The sequence below is a fragment of the Bufo bufo genome, chromosome 2 (genome assembly GCF_905171765.1).
Source record: "Bufo bufo chromosome 2, aBufBuf1.1, whole genome shotgun sequence".
In the NCBI taxonomy this organism is placed as follows: domain Eukaryota; kingdom Metazoa; phylum Chordata; class Amphibia; order Anura; family Bufonidae; genus Bufo; species Bufo bufo.
In genome coordinates this window covers 30,709,912-30,737,520 of record NC_053390.1, presented here as the reverse complement: position 1 = coordinate 30,737,520, position 27,609 = coordinate 30,709,912, and the positions used below count along the sequence as shown (strand labels likewise).

General features: G+C 44.1%; 1 protein-coding gene across 5 annotated transcripts in view; it reads left to right on the top strand.

The window, feature by feature from the left end:
* CNTFR (ciliary neurotrophic factor receptor) overlaps positions 1-27,609 on the top strand; it is a 379,375-nt gene that overhangs the window by 239,980 nt on the left and 111,786 nt on the right. For all 5 annotated transcript variants that reach the window (XM_040420848.1, XM_040420844.1, XM_040420847.1 and 2 more), the window contains one exon: positions 6,039-6,131. In XM_040420848.1, coding sequence (XP_040276782.1) covers positions 6,039-6,131 — 93 coding nt within the window. The remainder of the gene's footprint in view (positions 1-6,038; positions 6,132-27,609) is intronic.

The window sequence follows — 27,609 nt, the reverse complement described above, 5'->3', positions numbered from 1 at the left end:
TCGCTACATCCCTCTATAAATATCACTGCTGTTTTGTATCCGTCTATTATGTGTTACCATTAATCTTTCAGTGATTGGGCCTCTCAGTCGGTGAGGTACATTGTATTCTATGGCTGCAGCAGGGAGTAAAGTGCGCCCCCTACAGCAAGAACATGTAGTGCAATGTAAGAACCAACACATTTAGCAAGTGGCATCGTAAGGGGCAGGAGAACCACGTCGCAGGTGTTGTGCGCTTTATGCCTTTTTACATCTCATATACGAAAAAAATAAGTCAAAGTAATGCCGTGAACAATTTGCGTGGTTGCGCCAAATGCAAATAAATTAACGCCAATGTAAGCGAGCAGTATTGTGTTGCTTTGCAGTAAAGCGTCTTGTACGCTGCCTGTAGCTCCGAGCATGCAATGCTTTGTTGCGTTCCATTCATTATGGTGCAAATTCACAAGCGCGATTGGATGATGCAACCGATTTCTCTACTTATTGCCTGATGTGGTCAAAAATGTTCGCCAAGAGCAATAATAGACACCAGGTGCCATCAAAAGTGATGGAACGAAACTCCGTCCTCCACCGTGGCGATCTGTGTGACACGTTCTCCCGCCGCCACCGTCTAGATGTCGCTACTTGTGAAGGCAAATAGAATTTGCATGAAAATTGCGCCAAATCATTGTGAGAAGAGTGACCCTGGCGCCGTATTTATTCATGATATGATCGGCATTGAACGCCCTGGAGTCGCCATCCGTCGCAGCTTGACGGGGCGAGACTCGGCAGTTCCCAGTCCATCGCTTTGTTGCGCGGCGCTCGTCCTGGCTGAAATGGCGGTGAACTTGAAAGCGTCTGATGAATGGCCTGTGTGTAGGAAGGGATTAGCCTGCCCTGGCATAAAGCAGGCAGGGGGGGGGGTGTGTGCCAGGACCCCTCATTCACGGACCGCGTCCCCTCAGCCTATTTGTCGAGGCATTGTGCACTTGGCGGTGAGCGGCGGCCGGGTGACACAATCCTTCCCGTCAGCGCACACAGCGCGCACTCTCATGTGTTACATTCCAGCCTCGGCTTTGAAGGGGATTTTCTCCTTTCATGATCCTTTGATAATGGAGGTTGTCAGAGGCCTTTTCATGTTGTCAGTGATGGAGCCTCGATTCTTGTCTCTCAGTTTAACTCTTTAAACGCCGAGGAAGCCCGGGAAATGTTTTGTTCTTTTATGTAAAATTATTTCACTGAATTATTATTATTGTTAGGCCTCTCGCACACGACCGTATGGCTTTTTCAGTGTTTTGCGGTCCGTTTTTCACGGATCCGTTGTTCCATTTTTGTTTCCATTGTGTTTCCGTTTCTGTTCCGTTTTTCCGTATGCCTAAGGCCTCATGCACACGACCGTTGTTTTATTCCGTGTCAGTTGTTCCGTTTTTCGTGATTTTCGGCGGACCCATTGACTTTCATTGGGTCCGTGGAAAACTCGGCTAATGCACCGTTTGTCATCCACATCCGTGATCCGTGGTTCCAGTCCGTCAAAAAAATATAACCTGTCCTATTTTTTTCACGGAAAACGGTTCGCGGACCTATTAAAGTCACTGGGACCGTGAAAAAACGCGGAGGCACGATTGTCATCCGCGTCCGCGTCCGTTTTTTTCCTATCATTTGCATGGCAAACTTGACTTAGATTTTTTTTTACTTTCCTTCATGTCTGGTGATCCTCCAAAAATAAAGTAAGACACACGGAAACAAAAACGGAAGCGGATCACGGAACAACGGAACCCCATTTTGCGGAACGGAACACAACAACGGTCGTGTGCATGAGGCCATATAAAGTAATTACATAGAAAAAATTGGGCTCGGCATAACATTTTCAATAGACGGTTCCGCAAAAACGGAACGGATACAGAAGACCTACGGATGCATTTCCGTATGTGTTCTGTTTTTTTTTTTTTTGCGGACACATTGACTTGAGAAGAGCGACGGAACGTGATTTTCTGGCAATAATAGGACATGTTCTATCTTTCAACGGAACATAAAAACGGAAATACGGAAACAGAATGCATGCGGAGTACATTCAGTTTTTTTTGGCGGAACCATTGAAATGAATGGTTCCGTATACGGAACGCAAAAAACGGCCCATAGACGGGAAAAAAAACTGTTTAATTCTGCTCATCTGGATGCAGTTGTTTTTCTTTTTTTTTCTTGTCGTTTTTTTCTTGCCATTGCTTATATATATATATATATTTGTATACTGTATAGCTGCTTTTTTAGTTTTTCTTTTTTTTGTGCCGGACAAGTTGTATTACATTACATTTTTTTAAATTAACATTAAGTAATTTTATTTATTTTTTGATGGGGGGAGGGGGTTAATGCAAGAAAAACACAATTTTGCCCCTTTTTTTTTGCTTTAAAAAAAAATAAATATATATATATATATTTCCTTGGGTGGTTATAAATATGGGTATCCCAAATAAGTCTAGTTTTTTAGGTTTTAGTACTTTTATGTAACAAAACGATCTGTAACTTTTTAATCGTAGTTGAATGTAGTTGAGGGCTTGTTTTTAGAAGGACAAGTTGCAGTTTTTTAATTTTTATAATTTTTTTTTTTTGGGGGGGCAATGTAAAAAAAAAAAAAACAGCAACTTTTACATTTTTTCTAACTGTTTAGCGGATGATAGTTTACTCTATGTACGGGGTTGTGATGATATATTTTTTCGGTCTCTTCTATAATGCATAGGACGTCATACTGCGGCTTCTCCCCGCTCATGGCTGGTATAAAAAAGTGGGCGTGGTGCTCTCCGGACAGCCCTGCAAAAGGCGACACGTCGCTATAAGGGGTTAAAGAGGTCCTGTCATCTGGGCAATTCTGTTACATTCACCCACTTAGGACTCCCTGTATGAGGCAGACGGTAGAGGCGCTAAGGGCGGGTTCACACTGTGCTTTTTTTCCGCCATAAATACATGACAGATTTTTCTGAAGTGTGATTCTGCTGTGTGAACGAGCCCTTAGAATCCGCAGCTCAGATGGATCCGCCCTGTCCACTTATGGATGGAGAGTCGATTGAATGGGCACATGTCATATTGCATTTCTCCTGTAGTGGTCACTGCAGAGCAGATGAGTGAACAACAACCCCCAACAACAACCAATAACAACAACCCCCAACAACAACAAGCAAAAATGACCTCCAACAACAACAACCTATAGTAATGACCCCCAAGAACAACCAATAACAAACCCAACAATGGCCCCCAACAACAACAATCACAACAACAATAAACAAAAATGACCCCAACAACAACAATCACAACAACAACAAACATAAATGACCCTCAACAACAACCTCTGCCAACGACCTCCAACAATAACAACCTACAGTAATGACCCCCAAAAAACACCAATAACAAACCCAACAATGGCCCCCAACAACAACCCCCAATAACAACAACAAACAAAAATGACCCCCAACAACAACCTCTGCCAACGACCTCCAACAATAACAACCTACAGTAATGACCCCAAGAACAACCAATAACAATGAACCCAACAACAACCTCCAACAATACCAACGGTCCTCAACAACAACCAACAATCAAAAATGACCCCCGGCCCCAACAATAACTACCAATAACAACAGACCCAAAAACAACCTACAATGACTCCCAGTAACAAATCCAAACCACAACCAACTATAACGACCCCCAACAACAACCCTTAGCAAAAACAAACCACATGAGCCACCACAACAGTGACCTCCAACAACAACACATCTCAACATCCCCCCCCCTTCCCCAACTACAACCCCAACAGCTCTTTTGGGGGGACTCATTAAGGGTGCCGTGTGATGCAGTAACCCCTTTAAGAGATGAGGAGAACAGCATAGCCGTGAGGTGTACCGCATTGTCCGGTATTGTGGGCCCCTGGGGAGAACCTGGACAGCTTGTTACAATGTATCAGACTCTGAATGTATTCAAAGTCATTTTACGTTACGGAGATCTTGAGAAGGTTGATGTTTCGATACACAAGGTGTACAGACTGGAACATCCCTTTAAGTTGAGAGGAAGTGCAGTGGGTATGTGGCGGGTCGTGGTTAATAGAGTCCTTGAGATCAGACCAAGAAGCAGGGATATTATGGACGTTCTTGGGGTCACCCCGAGGTGATGGGAGGAGGGTGGGTGGCATCGGTGAGGGGCGCAGGCCTCTCAGGTAATTACTTCAGGCCTGGAGTCCACTTGTTTATTTCATTTCCTGGCCCTCGGCAGCTCGGAGCAGCACACAGGAGCCCGTTGTGAGGGATCAGGGCCCGGGGGGCTGCGGTTTTACGGGGCCCCCACAAATCACCTCTTGTCTGGAGGTCTCTGAGTAGCTGTGGGCAGGGGGTGGTGACCACACACCCCAGGGGACAACGTGTGTCAATCTGCTCCACTGCGGTCATGGGCGTCCAGCTGCCTCCATTGTAAGCGCTCGCCCCACGTGATCACCCCGCTCACGTTTCCCGCAGTTACCTGGTAATAAAGCTGCAAGCATTGAGTATCCTCCAGTCACATCCAGAGCTGCACTCAAAAAAGCTTTGGGTGTGACTTGATTCTAAGAGACGATGTAACAACAGATTTATAAGTGCTGCTTTAGATGTGACTGGGGTATCAGACATTGTGTACTAGCAGAAGTTTGAATGCAGCTCTGGATGTGACGGGTTATCGGACATGATGTACTAGCAGAGTTGTGAATGCAGGGATTTTGGACATGACGTACCAGCGGCATTTTGAATGCAGCTCTGGATGTGACTGGAATATCGGACATGATGTACTAGCAGAGTTGTGAATGCAGCTCTGGATGTGACTGGGATTTTGGACATGACGTACCAGCGGCATTTTGAATGCAGCTCTGGATGTGACTGGAATATCGGACATGATGTACTAGCAGAGTTGTGAATGCAGCTCTGGATGTGACTGGGATTTTGGACATGACGTACCAGCAGCATTTTGAATGCAGCTCTGGATGTGACTGGAATATCGGACATGATGTACTAGCAGAGTTGTGAATGCAGCTCTGGATGTGACTGGGATTTTGGACATGACGTACCAGCAGCATTTTGAATGCAGCTCTGGATGTGACTGGGTTATCGGACATGATGTACTAGCAGAATTATGAATGCAGCTCTGGGTGTGACTGGTATATCGGACATGGCATACTAGCAGAATTGTGAATGCAGCTCTGGATGTGACTGGGTTATCGGACATGATGTACTAGCAGAGTTGTGAATGCAGCTCTAGATGTGACTGGGATTTTGGACATGACGTACTAGCAGAATTGTGAATGCAGCTCTGGATGTGACTGGGTTATCGGACATGATGTACTAGCAGAGTTGTGAATGCAGCTCTAGATGTGACTGGGATTTTGGACATGACGTGCTAGTAGAATTGTGAATGCAGCTCTGGATGTGACTGGAATTTTGGACATGATGTACTAGCAGAATTGTGAATGCAGCTCTGGATGTGACTGGTGTTTTGGACATGATGTACTAGCAGAATTGTGAATGCAGCTCTTGATGTGACTGGAGTATAACACATCATGTGGCTCAGGTCATATTAATGTAACCAGTACAACCAGTTCATGCAGATATGACCAGTGCAATGATGTATACATGCTATAATGTAACAGTGAGAGAAAGCAGTGAGAGCCTTGACCATAGGAGCTTACAATCTAAAGTGATGCGAGACAAGAGAGGGAGTTAATAACGCTGCGACCTGGCAGGATTATGTAACTTCATACATGATGGAGACTGTGCAGCTTGAATAATAGAGGAAGTGTAACTTTACATTTTTCTGACAGCAAGCAGAGATCTTGATAATGCAAAAAAAATTTAATCTCTATTAAAAATTTATAAGAACTTTTCCCAATATAATTACTGTGTACGTGACACCGGCCCTTTAATAGATCAGCTGGTATGTAATAACTCATGTACCCCACCACCAGGGGGCGACCATGTTGCTTTTCCCTCATTAACCCTTAGAACTTTGTACCTGATACACTGTATCTTCTCATCCGTCCTCATTTCTTTTATTTACAGCAGAAGCAAAGCCCAGAAGTCGCCCATTTATCTCTGAATCCGGTTCATTAGATCGTAGCCAGAGCCAGCGAGCAGGACGCAGCCCGCAGAGAGGTAAGTGACCGCCGGGTGTGTGCACGGTCATGTGCAGAACACTGGTATAACCTGGGCATCTCCTATATAATTATATAGGTACAGCTGGTATAAGTTATACATCTTCTTGTATATAGTGATATGGAGCATGCTGGTATAACCTGGGCATCTCCTGTATATAATTATATATGTACAGCTGGTATAAGTTATACATCTTCTTGTATATAGTGATATGGACCATGCTGGTATAACCTGGGCATCTCCTGTATATAATTATATATATACAGCTGGTATAAGTTATACATCTACTTGTATATAATGATATGGAGCATGCTGCTATAACCTGGGCATCTCCTGTATATAATTATATATGTACAGCTGGTATAAGTTATACATCTTCCTGTATATAGTGATATGGAGCATGCTGGTATAACCTGGGTTTCTCCTGTATATAATTATATATGTACAGCTGGTATAAGTTATACATCTTCTTGTATATAGTGATATGGAGCATGCTGGTATAACCTGGGTTTCTCCTGTATATAATTATATATGTACAGCTGGTATAAGTTATACATCTTCTTGTATATAGTGATTTGGAGCATGCTGGTATAACCTGGGCATCTCCTGTATATAATTATATATGTACAGCTGGTATAAGTTATACATCTTCCTGTATATAGTGATATGGACCATGCTGGTATAACCTGGGCATCTCCTGTATATAATTATATATGTACAGCTGGTATAAGTTATACATCTTCTTATATATAGTGATATGGACCATGCTGGTATAACCTGGGCATCTCCTGTATATAATTATATATGTACAGCTGGTATAAGTTATACATCTTCTTGTATGTAGTGATATGGACCATGCTGGTATAACCTGGGCATCTCCTGTATATAATTATATATGTACAGCTGGTATAAGTTATACATCTTCTTGTATATAGTGATATGGAGCATGCTGATATAACCTGGGTATCTCCTGTATATAATTATATATGTACAGCTGGTATAAGTTATATATCTTCTTGTATATAGTGATATGGAGCATGCTGGTATAACCTGGGTATCTCCTGTATATAATTATATATGTACAGCTGGTATAAGTTATACATCTTCTTGTATATAGTGATATGGACCATGCTGGTATAACCTGGGCATCTCCTGTATATAATTATATATGTACAGCTGGTATAAGTTATACATCTTCTTGTATATAGTGATATGGAGCATGCTGGTATAACCCGGGCATCTCCTGTATATAATTATATATGTACAGCTGGTATAAGTTATACATCTTCCTGTATATAGTGATATGGAGCATGCTGGTATAACCTGGGTATCCCCTGTATATAATTATATATGTACAGCCGGTATAAGTTATACATCTTCTTGTATATAGTGATATGGACCATGCTGGTATAACCTGGGCATCTCCTGTATATAATTATATATGTACAGCTGGTATAAGTTATACATCTTCTTGTATATAGTGATATGGAGCGTGCTGGTATAACCTGGGCATCTCCTGTATATAATTATATATGTACAGCCGGTATAAGTTATACATCTTCTTGTATATAGTGATATGGAGCATGCTGGTATAACCTGGGCATCTCCTGTATATAATTATATATGTACAGCCGGTATAAGTTATACATCTTCTTGTATACAGTGATATGGACCATGCTGGTATAACCTGGGCATCTCCTGTATATAATTATATATGTACAGCCGGTATAAGTTATACATCTTCTTGTATATAGTGATATGGACCATGCTGGTATAACCTGGGCATCTCCTGTATATAATTATATATGTACAGCTGGTATAAGTTATACATCTTCTTGTATATAGTGATATGGAGCATGCTGGTATAACCTGGGCATCTCCTGTATATAATTATATATGTACAGCCGGTATAAGTTATACATCTTCTTGTATACAGTGATATGGACCATGCTGGTATAACCTGGGCATCTCCTGTATATAATTATATATGTACAGCTGGTATAAGTTATACATCTTCTTGTATATAGTGATATGGAGCATGCTGGTATAACCTGGGCATCTCCTGTATATAATTATATATATACAGCTGGTATAAGCTATACATCTTCCTGTATATAGTGATATGGACCATGCTGGTATAACCTGGGCATCTCCTGTATATAATTATATATGTACAGCTGGTATAAGTTATACATCTTCTTGTATACAGTGATAAGGACCATGAGTTTCTTTCTGACATTCTGCTGCTCGTCAGTGGAGAAGACCGCTGCTGTTACAAGCTGTGCTCTCCTCCACAGTATAGGGATGAATGATCGCCAATGCTGTGGCTCGCCCCCATACTGTCTAGTTGTTTGCCGGTGGCAGTTTGTGATTGGACGGTATGATCTGCTGTCGGAAAACGGAATCTGGACTGCCCGGGGAGCGAGCAGGTAATTGGCGGTTGTATTACACAGGCAGAACATCGCTAACGAGCTTCATTCCTACAAACGCTTGATACCGATGATCTGTCCGACAATCGGCCGATGTAATACCGCCTTTAGAGGTCATCATGGAAATGTCCCTTCAATGCCGTCCTGTCTTGGAGACAGTAATTTGTCTCTGAGGTCGGTGTCTATGGGGAAGTAAGGTTTTCATCATCTCCCTCCAGACAGACAATGTCTCGTCTTGGAGGAATAGACCTCATGGAGGATGTCCTCCTCTGCAGTGTCCTACAAGAAATGTCCTCCTTAGAAGCGACTTGAAGGAAGTAATGTCTCATTGGAGGAAGCATTGTCCTGGCGGTTGTGTCTCCTTATAGGTGACTATCTGGCGGAAACGTTTCTCCATGCCTTTTATAGGGGAAGTCAGAAGTTACGGTCTCTTGTGTTACATTTAGAAGTAATGTCTCCTCCTCAGCAGTATTTTTGGAGGAAGTAATGTCTCCCTGCAGTCATCTGAGGAGAGCGTCCTATGAATAGCTCTGGTCTCAAGCGTTCCTATGGAATATTTGTTTTCATCCATGTAAGCACTGTCCTAGGTCTGGTTAGTGTCGGTCTCGTCTCATTTCACAGTTATTGGCTACAATGTAACCATTATCATATTTCACCTAAATACACAGTTATTGTAACTCCCTCCTAACATAACAGAGCGCGCCTCGGCCCGAGCTGGAGAAATTCCATCTTTCTGGGTAAAACACGCAACGTACGAGTCTTACCCGGGTCTTACGTTACACACATGGACATTCATCCAGGTCACAGCCGCCGGGTTTAACTCCTGGGCCTCCAGCCTGCGGACATGAGGAACCGTCTGCGGCTTAAGGAGTAAGGATGGGAAGGACCTGCTGTTTGGTTTGGCCCAGGACTCGTTGTTACAAGGTCTCTCTTGCCAGTTCCATACAAAGTGTGCCAAACCTAATAAAGGTCACCACCCGTCCTACACATCCAGCAAGAGGAGGGCTTCTGTGGAGAACAAACCGCCTTTTCTACAGCACGATGTATCCACACAGCGGCTACCGGGCCCCGGAGTGTCACTATACCGCCCTGTCATCAATCATCTCTACTGCAACCAAAAGTCCTCCTGAATCATCGTACAACAGCCTATGTACATAGGGGCAGTATTATAGTAGTTATATTTCTGTACATAGCTGCAGTATTATAGTAGTTATATTTCTGTACATAGGAGCAGTATTATAGTAGTTATATTCTTGTACATAGGAGGCAGTATTATAGTAGTTATATTCTTGTACATAGGAGCAGTATTATAGTAGTTATATTCTTGTACATAGGAGGCAGTATTATAGTAGTTATATTCTTGTACATAGGAGCAGTATTATAGTAGTTATATTCTTGTACATAGGAGGCAGTATTATAGTAGTTATATTCCTGTACCTAGCAGGCAGTATTATAGTAGTTATATTCTTGTACATAGGAGAAGTATTATAGTAGTTATATTCTTGTACATAGGAGCAGTATTATAGTAGTTATATTCTTGTACATAGGAGCAGTATTATAGTAGTTATATTCTTGTATATAGGAGCAGTATTATAGTAGTTATATTCTTGTACATAGGAGGCAGTATTATAGTAGTTATATTTCTGTACATAGGAGCAGTATTATAGTAGTTCTATTCTTGTACATAGGAGCAGTATTATAGTAGTTCTATTCTTATACATAGGAGGCAGTATTATAGTAGTTATATTCCTGTACATAGAGGCAGTATTATAGTAGTTATATTCTTGTACATAGGAGCAGTATTATAGTAGTTATATTCTTGTACATAGGAGCAGTATTATAGTAGTTATATTCTTGTACATAGGAGCAGTATTATAGTAGTTATATTTCTGTACATAGGAGCAGTATTATAGTAGTTCTATTCTTGTACATAGGAGCAGTATTATAGTAGTTCTATTCTTATACATAGGAGGCAGTATTATAGTAGTTATGTTCTTGTACATAGGAGCAGTATTATAGTAGTTATATTCTTGTACATAGGAGCAATATTATAGTAGTTATATTCTTGTACATAGGAGGTAGTATTATAGTAGTTATATTCTTGTACATAGGAGCAGTATTATAGTAGTTATATTCTTGTACATAGGAGGCAGTGTTATAGTAGTTATATTCTTGTACATAGGGGCAGTATTATAGTAGTTATATTTCTGTACATAGGAGCAGTATTATAGTAGTTATATTTCTGTACATAGGAGGCAGTATTATAGTAGTTGTATTCTTGTAAATAGGAGACAGTATTATAGTAGTTCTATTCTTGTACATAGGAGCAGTATTATAGTAGTTCTATTCTTATACATAGGAGGCAGTATTATAGTAGTTATATTCTTGTACATAGGAGCAATATTATAGTAGTTATATTCTTGTACATAGGAGGTAGTATTATAGTAGTTATATTCTTGTACATAGGAGCAGTATTATAGTAGTTATATTCTTGTACATAGGAGGCAGTGTTATAGTAGTTATATTCTTGTACATAGGGGCAGTATTATAGTAGTTATATTTCTGTACATAGGAGCAGTATTATAGTTGTTCTATTCTTGTACATAGGAGCAGTATTATAGTAGTTCTATTCTTGTACATAGGAGCAGTATTATAGTAGTTATATTCTTGTACATAGGAGCAGTATTATAGTAGTTATATTCTTGTACATAGGAGGCAGTATTATAGTAGTTATATTCTTGTACATAGGAGGCAGTATTATAGTAGTTATATTCTTGTACATAGGAGGCAGTATTATAGTAGTTATATTCTTGTACATAGGAGCAGTATTATAGTAGTTATATTCTTGTACATAGGAGCAGTATTATAGTAGTTATATTCTTGTACATAGAAGCAGTATTATAGTAGTTATATTCTTGTACATAGGAGCAGTATTATAGTAGTTATATTCTTGTACATAGGAGCAGTATTATAGTAGTTATATTCTTGTACATAGGAGCAGTATTATAGTAGTTATATTCTTGTACATAGGAGGCAGTATTATAGTAGTTATATTCTTGTACATAGGGGCAGTATTATAGTAGTTATATTCTTGTACATAGGAGCAGTATTATAGTAGTTATATTCTTGTACATAGGATGCAGTATTATAGTAGTTATATTCTTGTACATAGGAGCAGTATTATAGTAGTTATATTCTTGTACATAGGAGGCAGTATTATAGTAGTTATATTCTTGTACATAGGAGGCAGTATTATAGTAGCTATATTCTTGTACATAGGAGCGGTATTATAGTAGTTATATTCTTGTACATAGGAGGCAGTATTATAGTAGTTATATTCTTGTACATAGGAGGCAGTATTATAGTAGTTATATTCCTGTACATAGGAGCAGTATTATAGTAGTTATATTCTTGTACATAGGAGACAGTATTATAGTAGTTATATTCTTGTACATAGGAGCAGTATTATAGTAGTTATATTCTTGTACATAGGAGGCAGTATTATAGTAGTTATATTCTTGTACATAGGAGCAGTATTATAGTAGTTATATTCTTGTACATAGGAGCAGTATTATAGTAGTTATATTCTTGTACATAGGAGCAGTATTATAGTAGTTATATTCTTGTACATAGGAGCAGTATTATAGTAGTTATATTCTTGTACATAGGAGCAGTATTATAGTAGTTATATTCTTGTACATAGGATGCAGTATTATAGTAGTTATATTCTTGTACATAGGAGACAGTATTATAGTAGTTATATTCTTGTACATAGGAGGCAGTATTATAGTAGTTATATTCTTGTACATAGGAGCAGTATTATAGTAGTTATATTCTTGTACATAGGAGCAGTATTATAGTAGTTATATTCTTGTACAGAGGAGCAGTATTATAGTAGTTATATTCTTGTACATAGGAGCAGTATTATAGTAGTTATATTCTTGTACATAAGAGCAGTATTATAGTAGTTACATTCTTGTACATGGGGCAGTATTATAGTAGTATATTCTTGTACATAGGAGGCAGTATTATAGTAGTTATATTCTTGTACATAGGAGCAGTATTATAGTAGTTATATTCTTGTACATAGGAGGCAGTATTATAGTAGTTATATTCTTGTACATAGGAGACAGTATTATAGTAGTTATATTCTTGTACATAGGAGGCAGTATTATAGTAGTTATATTCTTGTACATAGGAGCAGTATTATAGTAGTTATATTCTTGTACATAGGAGCAGTATTATAGTAGTTATATTCTTGTACAGAGGAGCAGTATTATAGTAGTTATATTCTTGTACATAGGAGCAGTATTATAGTAGTTATATTCTTGTACATAGGAGCAGTATTATAGTAGTTACATTCTTGTACATGGGGCAGTATTATAGTAGTATATTCTTGTACATAGGAGGCAGTATTATAGTAGTTATATTCTTGTACATAGGAGCAGTATTATAGTAGTTATATTCTTGTACATAGGAGCAGTGTTATAGTAGTTATATTCTTGTACATAGGAGCAGTATTATAGTAGTTATATTCTTGTACATAGGAGGCAGTATTATAGTAGTTATATTCTTGTACATAGGAGAAGTATTATAGTAGTTATATTCTTGTACATAGGAGGCAGTATTATAGTAGTTATATTCTTGTACATAGGAGGCAGTATTATAGTAGTTATATTCTTGTACATAGGAGGCAGTATTATAGTAGTTATATTCTTGTACATAGGAGCAGTTTTATAGTAGTTATATTCCTGTACATAGGAGCAGTATTATAGTAGTTATATTCTTGTACATAGGAGCAGTATTATAGTAGTTATATTCTTGTACATAGGAGCAGTATTATAGTAGTTATATTCTTGTACATAGGAGGCAGTATTATAGTAGTTATATTCTTGTACATAGAAGGCAGTATTATAGTAGTTATATTCTTGTACATAGGAGCAGTATTATAGTAGTTATATTCTTGTACATAGGAGCAGTGTTATAGTAGTTATATTCTTGTACTTTGGAGGCAGTATTATAGTAGTTATATTCTTGTACATAGGAGCAGTATTATAGTAGTTATATTCTTGTACATAGGAGGCAGTATTATAATAGTTATATTCTTGTACATAGAAGGCAGTATTATAGCAGTTATATATTTTTGTACATAGGAGCAGTATTATAGTAGTTATATTCTTGCACATAGGAGCAGTATTATAGTAGTTATATTCTTGTACATAGGAGCAGTATCATAGTAGTTATATTCTTGTACATAGGAGCAGTATTATAGTAGTTATATTCTTGTACATAGGAGGCAGTATTATAGTAGTTATATTCTTGTACATAGGAGCAGTATTATAGTAGTTATATTCTTGTACATAGGAGGCAGTATTATAGTAGTTATATTCTTGTACATAGGAGGCAGTATTATAGTAGTTATATTCTTGTACATAGGAGCAGTATTATAGTAGTTATATTCTTGTACATAGGAGCAGTATTATAGTAGTTATATTCTTGTACATAGGAGCAGTATTATAGTAGTTATATTCCTGTACATAGGAGCAGTATTATAGTAGTTATATTCTTGTACATAGGAGGCAGTATTATAGTAGTTATATTCCTGTACATAGGAGGCAGTATTATAGTAGTTATATTCTTGTACATAGGAGCAGTATTATAGTAGTTATATTCCTGTACATAGGAGCAGTATTATAGTAGTTATATTCCTGTACATAGGAGGCAGTATTATAGTAGTTATATTCTTGTACATAGGAGCAGTATTATAGCAGTTATATTCTTGTACATAGGAGGCAGTATTATAGTATTTATATTCTTGTACATAGGAGCAGTATTATAGTAGTTATATTCTTGTACATAGGAGGCAGTATTATAGTAGTTATATTCTTGTACATAGGAGCAGTATTATAGTATACACCCCCAATCGTGTCCTGTACTTTTATTTTTTATCTTGGACAGGAGATCCCTATTTATGCCTTTATATGTTACTTATGTACTGAGCATTCGTGTGTCTCTTCCTTACTCTGTTTTATGCGGTGCAGACGCTCAGAGGATGGTTGAGGTGACGTCAGGTCTATATTTAAGTCATTTGTTAGCATCATTGCTGGTACATTATACAGAAGGCTGTGAATAATTCATCGTATTATGCAGTAACATTGACTGTGCATTTACTAATACATGGCTGCTGAACGCACAATCAATCTCATTAAAAAATAAAGACTTTACATTAACCGTAGTGCTGCCTCGTCTGAGCTCCTGAGTACATGTTATAGGGTCATGTTTAGAAGACTTGTATGGATTACATATGTGTACTCACTTTCTTCTCAGGATTCCACTTTTATTCCCTTATGCTATTTTTTCATCATCTTATCCTCCAGAAATTCTCAGGATCATGCCAGAAGGGTGGGATTGTACAGAGATGAACCGCAGAGGACCCTGCTCTCAGTTTTATTGGAATGTGTTTATCGGGTGACATCGTCAGCCCCACACCAGGGTGACATCGGCAGTCCCACTCCAGAGTGACATCGGCAGTCCCACACCAGGGTGACATCGGCAGTCCCACTCCAGGGTGACATTGGTAGTCCCACACCAGGGTGACATTGGCAGTCCCACTCCAGGGTGACATTGGTAGTCCCACACCAGGGTGACATCGGTAGTCCCACACCAGGGTGACATCGGCAGTCCCACACCAGGGTGACATTGGTAGTCCCACACCAGGGTGACATCATCAGTCCCACACCAGGGTGACATCATCAGTCCCACACCAGGGTGACATCATCAGTCCCACACCAGGGTGACATCATCAGTCCCACACCAGGGTGACATCATCAGTCCCACACCAGGGTGACATCGGTGGTCCTGGGGCTCAGTCGATCCTAATGGGTGATTTTTGGATGAGGGTAGAGATCTATAAGGGGTGGGGGCATACATAGGATTATATGGCTGGTGGGGGCATACATAGGATTATATGGCTGGTGGGGGCATACATAGGATTATATGGCTGATGGGGGGCATACATAGGATTATATGGCTGGTGGGGGGCATACATAGGATTATATGACTGGTGGGGGGCATACCTAGGATTATATGACTTGTGGGGGCATACATAGGATTATATGGCTGGTGGGGGCATACATAGGATTATATGACTGGTGGGGGGCATACATAGGATTATATGGCTGGTGGGGGCATACATAGGATTATATGGCTGGTGGGGGGCATACATAGGATTATATGACTGGTCGGGGCATACATAGGATTATATGACTGGTGGGGGGTATGCATAGGATTATATGACTGGTGGGGGGCATACATAGGATTATATGGCTGGTGGGGGCATACATAGGATTATATGGCTGGTGGGGGGCATACATAGGATTATATGACTGGTGGGGGGCATACATAGGATTATATGACTGGTGGGGGCATACATAGGATTATAAAACTGGTGGGGGGCATACATAGGATTATATGGCTGGTGGGGGGCATACACAGGATTATATGGCTGGTGGGGGGCATACATAGGATTATATGGCTGGTGGGGGGCATACATAGGATTATATGACTGGTGGGGGCATACATAGGATTATATGACTGGTGGGGGGCATACATAGGATTATATGGCTGGTGGGGGTCATACATAGGATTATATGGCTGGTGGGGGGCATACATAGGATTATATGGCTGGTGGGGGTCATACATAGGATTATATGGCTGGTGGGGGGCATACATAGGGTTATATGACTGGTGGGGGCATACATAGGATTATATGACTGGTGGGGGGCATACATAGGATTATATGGCTGGTGGGGGAATACATAGGATTATATGACTGGTGGGGGCATACATAGGATTATATGACTGGTTAGACATGGACATTGATGGTCTGGACCTTGGTGAGGCACTGGTGGAGGGTGGTCCTGGCTGGTGGAGGGTCCAGAGCATCTATCTCCAGTGCAGGGTTAGTATTGTCCATTGTTACAGGCAGCACATGAGTGGCTTTACCCGTTAGCGTCTGTGGCCCTGCACTCTGTTACCATCCTGACATGTTTACTCTGTATTCTAGACCAGGGGTCTCCAAACTTTTCAACAGGAGGGCCACATTGAAGATTTTACAAGTATTCGGGGGCCGGAAAAAAAAATCAGTTATGTATTAAATTAAATGTATATATTTTACATGGATCGTTTTTGTAATCAGCATGATATGACTGAGAACAAAAGAGAAAAAACTTTAGCAAAACAACGCAAAGACACCCGTGTCCCTATCAGCGGTGTCCCCATCAGCACAAAAATGTCCCCATCAGCACAGCAATGTCCCCATCAGCACAGCAATGTCCCCATCAGCACAGCAATGTCCCCATCAGCACAGCAATGTCCCCATCAGCACAGCAATGTCCCCATCAGCACAGCAATGTCAGCATCAGCACAGCAATGTCAGCATCAGCACAGCAATGTCCCCATCAGCACAGCAATGTCAGCATTAGCACAGCAATGTCAGCATTAGCACAGCAATGTCCCCATCAGCACAGCAATGTCAGCATCAGCACAGCAATGTCCCCATCAGCACAGCAATGTCAGCATCAGCACAGCAATGTCCCCATCAGCACAGCAATGTCCCCATCAGCACAGCAATGTCAGCATCAGCACAACAATGTCCCCATCAGCACAGCAATGTCCCCATCAGCACAGCAATGTCAGCATCAGCACAGCAATGTCCCCATCAGCACAACAATGTCCCCATCAGCACAACAATGTCCCCATCAGCACAACAATGTCCCCATCAGCACAGCAATGTCAGCATCAGCACAGCAATGTCCCCATCAGCACAACAATGTCAGCATCAGCACAGCAATGTCAGCATCAGCACAACAATGTCCCCATCAGCACAACAATGTCCCCATCAGCACAACAATGTCCCCATCAGCACAGCAATGTCAGCATCAGCACAGCAATGTCAGCATCAGCACAACAATGTCCCCATCAGCACAGCAATGTCAGCATCAGCACAACAATGTCCCCATCAGCACAGCAATGTCAGCATCAGCACAGCAATGTCCCCATCAGCACAGCAATGTCCCCATCAGCACAGCAATGTCCCCATCAGCACAGCAATGTCCCCATCAGCACAGCAATGTCCCCATCAGCACAGCAATGTCAGCATCAGCACAACAATGTCCCCATCAGCACAGCAATGTCAGCATCAGCACAGCAATGTCCCCATCAGCACAGCAATGTCCCCATCAGCACAGCAATGTCAGCATCAGCACAACAATGTCCCCATCAGCACAGCAATGTCCCCATCAGCACAGCAATGTCCCCATCAGCACAGCAATGTCCCCATCAGCACAGCAATGTCAGCATCAGCACAGCAATGTCCCCATCAGCACAGCAATGTCAGCATCAGCACAACAATGTCCCCATCAGCACAGCAATGTCCCCATCAGCACAGCAATGTCCCCATCAGCACAGCAATGTCCCCATCAGCACAGCAATGTCAGCATCAGCACAACAATGTCCCCATCAGCACAGCAATGTCAGCATCAGCACAACAATGTCCCCATCAGCACAGCAATGTCCCCATCAGCACAGCAATGTCCCCATCAGCACAGCAATGTCAGCATCAGCACAGCAATGTCCCCATCAGCACAGCAATGTCCCCATCAGCACAGCAATGTCCCCATCAGCACAGCAATGTCCCCATCAGCACAGCAATGTCAGCATCAGCACAACAATGTCCCCATCAGCACAGCATTGTCCCCATCAGCACAGCAATGTCCCCATCAGCACAGCAATGTCAGCATCAGCACAACAATGTCCCCATCAGCACAGCAATGTCCCCATCAGCACAACAATGTCCCCATCAGCACAGCAATGTCAGCATCAGCACAACAATGTCAGCATCAGCACAACAATGTCCCCATCAGCACAGCAATGTCCCCATCAGCACAGCAATGTCAGCATCAGCACAGCAATGTCCCCATCAGCACAGCAATGTCCCCATCAGCACAGCAATGTCCCCATCAGCACAGCAATGTCCCCATCAGCACAGCAATGTCAGCATCAGCACAACAATGTCCCCATCAGCACAGCATTGTCCCCATCAGCACAGCAATGTCCCCATCAGCACAGCAATGTCAGCATCAGCACAACAATGTCCCCATCAGCACAGCAATGTCCCCATCAGCACAACAATGTCCCCATCAGCACAGCAATGTCAGCATCAGCACAGCAATGTCAGCATCAGCACAACAATGTCCCCATCAGCACAGCAATGTCCCCATCAGCACAGCAATGTCAGCATCAGCACAACAATGTCCCCATCAGCACAGCAATGTCCCCATCAGCACAGCAATGTCAGCATCAGCACAGCAATGTCAGCATCAGCACAACAATGTCCCCATCAGCACAACAATGTCCCCATCAGCACAACAATGTCCCCATCAGCACAGCAATGTCAGCATCAGCACAACAATGTCAGCATCAGCACAACAATGTCCCCATCAGCACAACAATGTCCCCATCAGCACAACAATGTCCCCATCAGCACAGCAATGTCAGCATCAGCACAACAATGTCAGCATCAGCACAGCAATGTCCCCATCAGCACAGCAATGTCCCCATCAGCACAACAATGTCAGCATCAGCACAGCAATGTCAGCATCAGCACAGCAATGTCCCCATCAGCACAGCAATGTCCCCATCAGCACAGCAATGTCCCCATGAGCACAGCAATGTCCCCATCAGCACAGCAATGTCCCCATCAGCACAGCAATGTCAGCATCAGCACAACATTGTCCCCATCAGCACAGCAATGTCCCCATCAGCACAGCAATGTCCCCATCAGCACAGCAATGTCCCCATCAGCACAGCAATGTCAGCATCAGCACAGCAATGTCAGCATCAGCACAACAATGTCAGCATCAGCACAGCAATGTCAGCATCAGCACAACAATGTCCCCATCAGCACAGCAATGTCCCCATCAGCACAGCAATGTCAGCATCAGCACAACAATGTCCCCATCAGCACAGCATTGTCCCCATCAGCACAGCAATGTCCCCATCAGCACAGCAATGTCAGCATCAGCACAGCAATGTCCCCATCAGCACAGCAATGTCCCCATCAGCACAGCAATGTCCCCATCAGCACAGCAATGTCCCCATCAGCACAGCAATGTCCCCATCAGCACAACAATGTCCCCATCAGCACAGCAATGTCCCCATCAGCACAGCAATGTCCCCATCAGCACAGCAATGTCAGCATCAGCACAACAATGTCCCCATCAGCACAGCAATGTCCCCATCAGCACAGCAATGTCCCCATCAGCACAACAATGTCCCCATCAGCACAGCAATGTCCCCATCAGCACAGCAATGTCCCCATCAGCACAGCAATGTCCCCATCAGCACAGCAATGTCAGCATCAGCACAACAATGTCCCCATCAGCACAGCAATGTCCCCATCAGCACAGCAATGTCCCCATCAGCACAGCAATGTCCCCATCAGCACAGCAATGTCAGCATCAGCACAGCAATGTCCCCATCAGCACAGCAATGTCCCCATCAGCACAGCAATGTCCCCATCAGCACAGCAATGTCCCCATCAGCACAGCAATGTCCCCATCAGCACAGCAATGTCCCCATCAGCACAGCAATGTCCCCATCAGCACAGCAATGTCCCCATCAGCACAGCAATGTCAGCATCAGCACAGCAATGTCAGCATCAGCACAGCAATGTCCCCATCAGCCGTGTCACCCTTAAGCACAGCAATGTCCCCATCAACGATGTCCCCATCAGAACAGCAATGTCCCCATCAGCGGAGTCCCCATTAGCAGCTGATAGGGGCCACCACTGATGGGGACACTGCTGTTGGGGACGCGGCTGATGGGGACACCATTGATGGGGACACCCGTGTCCCTATCAGCGGTGTCCCCATCAGAACAGCAATGGCCAAATCAGAACAGCAATGTCCCCATCAGAAAAGCAATATTCCCATAAAAAAAAAAATATTCCCATCAAAAAAACAATATTCCCATCAGAAAAACAATATTCCCATCATGGGGACACCCACTGATGGGGACGCTGCTGTTGGGGACATTGCTGTGCTGATGGGGACACCACTGATGGGGACGCTGCTGTTGGGGACATTGCTGTGCTGATGGGGACACCACTGATGGGGACACCATTGATGGGGACACCCGTGTCCCTATCAGCGTTGTCCCCATCAGCACAGCAATGTCCCCATCAGCGGTGTCCCCATCAGCACAGCAATGTCCCCATCAGCGGTGTCCCCATCAGCACAGCAATGTCCCCATCAGAACAGCAATGTCAGCATCAGCACAGCAATGTCCCCATTAATGATGTCCCCATCAGAACAGCAATGTCCCCATCAGCGGAGTCCCCATTAGCAGCTGATGGGGACACCACTGATGGGGACACTGCCTTTGGGGACGCGGTTGATGGGGACACCCGTGTCCCTATCAGTGGTGTCCCCATCAGAACAGCAATGTCCCCATCAGAATGGGGACGCTGATGGGGACATTGCTGTACTGATGGGGACACCATTGATGGGGACACCTTTGTCCCCATCAGCAGTGTGCCAATCAGCGGTGTCCTCAGCAATGTCCCCATCAGCAGTGTCCACCGCAACATCCCCATCAGCACAGCAATGTCCCTGTCAGCGGTGTCCCCAGCAGCATGTGTCCCCATCACCGCTGATGGGGACACCTCTGATGGGGACATTGCTGTGCTGATGGGGACATCGATTATGGTGTTACCGCTGATGGGGACATTGCTATCCTGATGGGGACACCATTGATGTGGACACCCATGTCCCCATCAGCAGTGTGCCAAACAGCGGTGTCCCCAGCAATGTCCCCATCAGAACAGAATTGTCCCCATCAGCAGTGTGCCCATCATCGCTGATGGGGACACCTCTGATGGGGACATTGCTGTGCTGATGGGGACACCATTGATGGGGACACCCGTGTCCTCATCAACGGTGTCCCCATCAGAACAGCAATGTCCCCATCAGCACAGCAAAGTCCCCATCAGCAGTGTCCCCAGCAGCACAGCAATATCCCCATCAGTATGTGTCCTCAGCAGCTTGTGTCCCCATCAGCGCAGCACAGCAATGTCAGCGTTCCCCATTGTGTCCCCATCAGCGTTGTGCAACACTTGCCTCCGCTGTAGCCGGCTTCTGCTCCTCTTCTTTTTTTTTTCTTCTTGGACTCCTGAGTCCCGACTCCCGCCCGCTGCTACACACGTGGATTTGTTATTTCAAACAGCGGGCGGGAAGAGGGGAGGTGCCGCACCTGTGACGTCACTGGTTGCCGGGACATCGGCGGTCCCAGCAGCTAATCAAAAAGCACAGCGTGACAGCATGGGCGGTTGTGCGGCTTTCGTTCCTGCAACCTGTCAGCTGCGGGCGGGCGCGGAATCGAACACACAACACAAGCGTGACAGCATGGGCGGTTGTGCGGATTTGGTTCCTGCAACCTGCCAGCTGCGGGCGGGCCGGATCGAACGCACAAGCGGGCCGGTTCTGGCCCGCGGGCCGGGGTTTGGAGACCCCTGTTCTAGACTACTGATTTACACTGCCATGACATCATGTGACCTCAAACACCAGATGCACCAAAGCCTATCTGCCAGTCATATAACCCTATGCCTCCAATAATCCAAGGCAATGGCTTGGAAATAAAGTCAACCTTGAAACGATAAAGCTGCTGTCCGGTCACTGGTGAGGCAGTATTACTGATACAGCTGCTGTCAGGTGACTGGTGAGGCGGTATTACTGATACAGCTGCTGTCAGGTGACTGGTGAGGCAGTATTACTGATAAAGCTGCTGTCAGGTGACTGGTGAGGCAGTATTACTGATACAGCTGCTGTCCGGTCACTGGTGAGGCAGTATTACTGATACAGCTGCTGTCAGGTGACTGGTGAGGCAGTATTACTGATAAAGCTGCTGTCAGGTGACTGGTGAGGCAGTATTACTGATAAAGCTGCTGTCAGGTGACTGGTGAGGCAGTATTACTGATAAAGCTGCTGTCAGGTGACTGGTGAGGCAGTATTACTGATACAGCTGCTGTCAGGTGACTGGTGAGGCAGTATTACTGATACAGCTGCTGTCAGGTGACTAGTGAGGCGGTATTACTGATAATGCTGCTGTCAAGTGACTGGTGAGGCGGTATTACTGATAATACTGCTGTCAGGTGACTAGTGAGGTGGTATTACTGATAATACTGCTGTCAGGTGACTGGTGAGGCAGTATTACTGATAAAGCTGCTGTCAGGTGACTGGTGAGGCAGTATTACTGATAAAGCTGCTGTCAGGTGACTGGTGAGGCAGTATTACTGATACAGCTGCTGTCAGGTGACTGGTGAGGCGGTATTACTGATACAGCTGCTGTCAGGTGACTGGTGAGGCAGTATTACTGATAAAGCTGCTGTCAGGTGACTGGTGAGGCAGTATTACTGATACAGCTGCTGTCCGGTCACTGGTGAGGCAGTATTACTGATACAGCTGCTGTCAGGTGACTGGTGAGGCAGTATTACTGATAAAGCTGCTGTCAGGTGACTGGTGAGGCAGTATTACTGATAAAGCTGCTGTCAGGTGACTGGTGAGGCAGTATTACTGATAAAGCTGCTGTCAGGTGACTGGTGAGGCAGTATTACTGATACAGCTGCTGTCAGGTGACTGGTGAGGCAGTATTACTGATACAGCTGCTGTCAGGTGACTAGTGAGGCGGTATTACTGATAATGCTGCTGTCAAGTGACTGGTGAGGCGGTATTACTGATAATACTGCTGTCAGGTGACTAGTGAGGTGGTATTACTGATAATACTGCTGTCAGGTGACTGGTGAGGCAGTATTACTGATAAAGCTGCTGTCAGGTGACTGGTGAGGCAGTATTACTGATAAAGCTGCTGTCAGGTGACTGGTGAGGCAGTATTACTGATACATCTGCTGTCCGGTCACTGGTGAGGCAGTATTACTGATACAACTGCTGTCAGGTGACTGGTGAGGCAGTATTACTGATACAGCTGCTGTCAGGTGACTGGTGAGGCAGTATTACTGATAATGCTGCTGTCAGGTGACTGGTGAGGCGATATTACTGATAATACTGCTGTCAGGTGACTGGTGAGGCAGTATTACTGATAATCCTGCTGTCAGGTGACTGGTGAGGCGGTATTACTGATACCTCTGCTGTCAGGTGACTGGTGAGGCAGTATTACTGATAAAGCTGCTGTCAGGTGACTGGTGAGGCGGTATTACTGATAATGCTGCTGTCAGGTGACTAGTGAGGCGGTATTACTGATAATACTGCTGTCAGGTGACTGGTGAGGCGATATTACTGATAATACTGCTGTCAGGTGACTGGTGAGGCGGTATTACTGATAATGCTGCTGTCAGGTGACTGGTGAGGCGATATTACTGATAATACTGCTGTCAGGTGACTGGTGAGGCAGTATTACTGATAATCCTGCTGTCAGGTGACTGGTGAGGCGGTATTACTGATACCTCTGCTGTCAGGTGATTGGTGAGGCAGTATTACTGATAAAGCTGCTGTCAGGTGACTAGTGAAGCAGTATTACTGATAATGCTGCTGTCAGGTGACTGGTGAGGCAGTATTACTGATACAGCTGCTGTCAGGTGACTGGTGAGGCAGTATTACTGATAATGCTGCTGTCAGGTGACTGGTGAGGCAGTATTACTGATACAGCTGCTGTCAGGTGACTGGTGAGGCAGTATTACTGATAATGCTGCTGTCAGGTGACTGGTGAGGCAGTATTACTGATAAAACTGCTGTCAGGTGACTGGTGAGGCGGTATTACTGATAAAGCTGCTGTCAGGTGACTAGTGAAGCAGTATTACTGATAATGCTGCTGTCAGGTGACTGGTGAGGCGGTATTACTGATAATCCTGCTGTCAGGTGACTGGTGAGGCAGTATTACTGATAATACTGCTGTCAGGTGACTGGTGAGGCGGTATTACTGATAATGCTGCTGTCAGGTGACTGGTGAGGCAGTATTCCTGATACCTCTGCTGTCAGGTGACTGGTGAGGCGGTATTACTGATAATCCTGCTGTCAGGTGACTGGTGAGGCAGTATTACTGATACATCTGCTGTCAGGTGACTGGTGAGGCGGTATTACTGATAATACTGCTGTCAGGTGACTGGTGAGGCAGTATTACGGAAGTGAGGATGACGCCAATACTTGGTGACTCTACATAACAGAGATGCCATGTGTATTTGTCTCCATATCTGGCGCTTGGCACCGCAGGCCGCTCCCATTATTTCAGTGTTTACATTTTTAGTCAGCAGCGTCGGCCGGTTTCTTTAATGAATATGAGCAGCCGAGAACAATCAGAGTCTGTCAGCCCATATGTGTCAGCGGCGCGGCAGACTGACTGCTTGTAGCTGCGAGGAGTAAATGAGGATAAAACTGACTTTTATCACAGACGAGTGTTTTCAGATTTATAGAAAAACACGGAACATAAATAAACAGCAGACACAGCCGAGAGGCCAACGCCGCCACCACCGCTGCGCCACGAGCAGATGCTGAAAAGTTGAAAGAAAGTGGTTTCCCAAAGGGGTAAAGCAATCTCTGAACTCAACCTTCTCTTCGCAAATATTCCGCACATTACTTGGCATCGGGCAGCCCTGGAGGATCCTGGGAGACGGCTTCAAATTCTTTACGTCTTCTTTCCTCTTGTCCACCAGGCAATCTGTCGGGAACCGAGGAAACATGCGCAGATTTATCATGGGTATAGCACAGAGAAAATCATAAGATATAAATGTGGACATGGACCATGCTTGGGTTATCGCCCCTTCATGCGCAATCCTATAACTTTAGTTCCACCAGAGATTTTCAGCCAGGCATCATGTTATCTCACGGCTCAGGGGTTTGTTCTAGAAAAGAGGATTCATGAAGCCAGCTTTGCATATTTCTGAAGGTTCTCATTCATCCAGGTCATCAGTAGTAATAAGTCAAAGCAACTGGTCTTGTATTTTCTCTTGAAGACGTTTCGCTAAGTGGTTCTCAATTAAAATGACTTGTACAAGGAATTTGTAACATTAAATACTGGCGACTCATGGAGGTAAGGTGGGGATTCAATTTGCATAACTGAAGCTATTAGTTTTGATTAAACTGCCTCAGGAGAGGTGTTAGAACAGCACTGTAAGTGCACAGGCAATTTAATCCCACCTAATAGTTTCAGTCAGGCAAATGCAATCACCATTTTACCTCCACAAGGTCCTTGACATCATGTTGGTCATGATAAACAGATTATTCTGACTGAAGCATGAGTCACCAGTTTTTAATGCCCCAAATTCCTTTTATAAGTCATTCTAATTGAGAAAGCCAGATTACTACTGATAGCCCTAGAGGCTGCTATGGGGCCTGTGGAAGATGGGGGCACAGCATTCCATTATGGCCACTGTGAACCTGTGCAGGAGTCCTCTTCACACATGTAATAACATTAATATGGGCCTACTTGGCGTGATGGATCAAGATCAGAATAGGGACAATGGGGAACCTGCTACTCGGTAAAGTGTAGAGCGGACCAAGCAAACCCTCCTCGTCCACCTATCTTGGAGCCCTGAATAAGAGATTTTTTTTATGCTCCTGAGTTTTGATCACTTGAAGAAGTTACAGGCCTGAAGCTGCACTACTGAGAGTCTGATGTCCCCTCCTGCAGTGTTGTTATTGAGACCATGTGTGGATCCAGATCACATCACATCATTATCTACATCCTGCCTAACCTGAATAATGTCAGTGATGTGGGTCATCACGGCACCTGGTACAAGATTCCGAAGGGAACATGCAGTGATAAGAATAAATCAGAATAATGACACTGGTATGCAGTGGTATTGTGTGTCCTCCGCCTGGTGTCTTCTGCCCTATATGCTTGGTCCAGTATCGTGTACCCTGTAGCCATTTATCTTGTGTCCTCTGCACCTTGTCTTCTGCCCAGTGTCCTGCACCGTGTCCTCCGTCTTCTGATCTCTGCCATGTCCCATTTGTCTTCTGTCCTGTATCGTCTGTCCTCTGCCATTGGTCCTTTTCTGCCTAGTGTCCTATGTCATTTGCCTGGGGTCCTTAGTCTTTTGTCCCATCCTGTGTCTTTTCCCCTGTCTCCTGTCCTTTGCCCCCTGCCAGTGCAGTCTGTGCTTTGCCCTCTGCCTATTATTCTCTGCCTTGTTTTTCCTGTTCTTTGACCCTTGTCCAGTATCCTCTGCACTGTGTTATCTTTCCTCTGCCAATTTTCTCTGCCCTCTGCCCTGTGCTGTTTGCTCTCTCCCGTGCATCTGTCCTTCACCCTGTACAATTTGTCCTCTACCTTGTGCCTACTGTCCTTTGCCCTGTGCCATCTGTCCTTTGCCGTGCTGTTTGCTCTCTCCTGTGCGTCTGTCCTCTGCCTTGTACCATTTGTCCTCTCCTGTGTCGTTGACCTGTGCTGTATGCTGTCTCTTTTGCTGTATGTCCTCTGCTCTGTCCCATCTGCCATTTGCCCTCTGCCCTGTTTTGCTTGCTGTCTCCTGTGCTCTTGTCCTCTGCCCTGTACCATTTGTCCGCTCCTGTGCTGGATGTCCTTTGCTCTGTGCCATTTGTTCTCTGCCCTGTGCCGTCTGTCCTTTGCCCTTGCCGTCTGTTCTCTACCCTGTGTCGTCTGAACTTTGCCCTGTGCAGTCTGTCCTTTGCCCTCTGCCCTGTATCATCTGTCCTATGCCGTTTGTCCTCTGCTCTCTCCTGTTCCATCTGTCCTCTTCCCTGTTCCGTTTGCTCTCCTTTGCCATCTGTCCTCTGCCCTGTACCATCTGTCCTTTGACCTCTGCCCTGTGCTGTTTGCCTTCTCCTGTGCCATCTGTCTTTTTCCCTCTGCCATCTCTCCTCTGCCTTGTGCCATTTGGCCTCTGCTGTTTGCTCTCTTGTGTCATCTGTCCTCTGCCCTGTGCAATCTGTTCTTTGCCCAATGCCCTGCGCTGTTTGCTCTCTTATGTGCCTTCTGTCCTTTGCCCTCTGCCATCTGATCTCTGCCCTGTGCCGTCT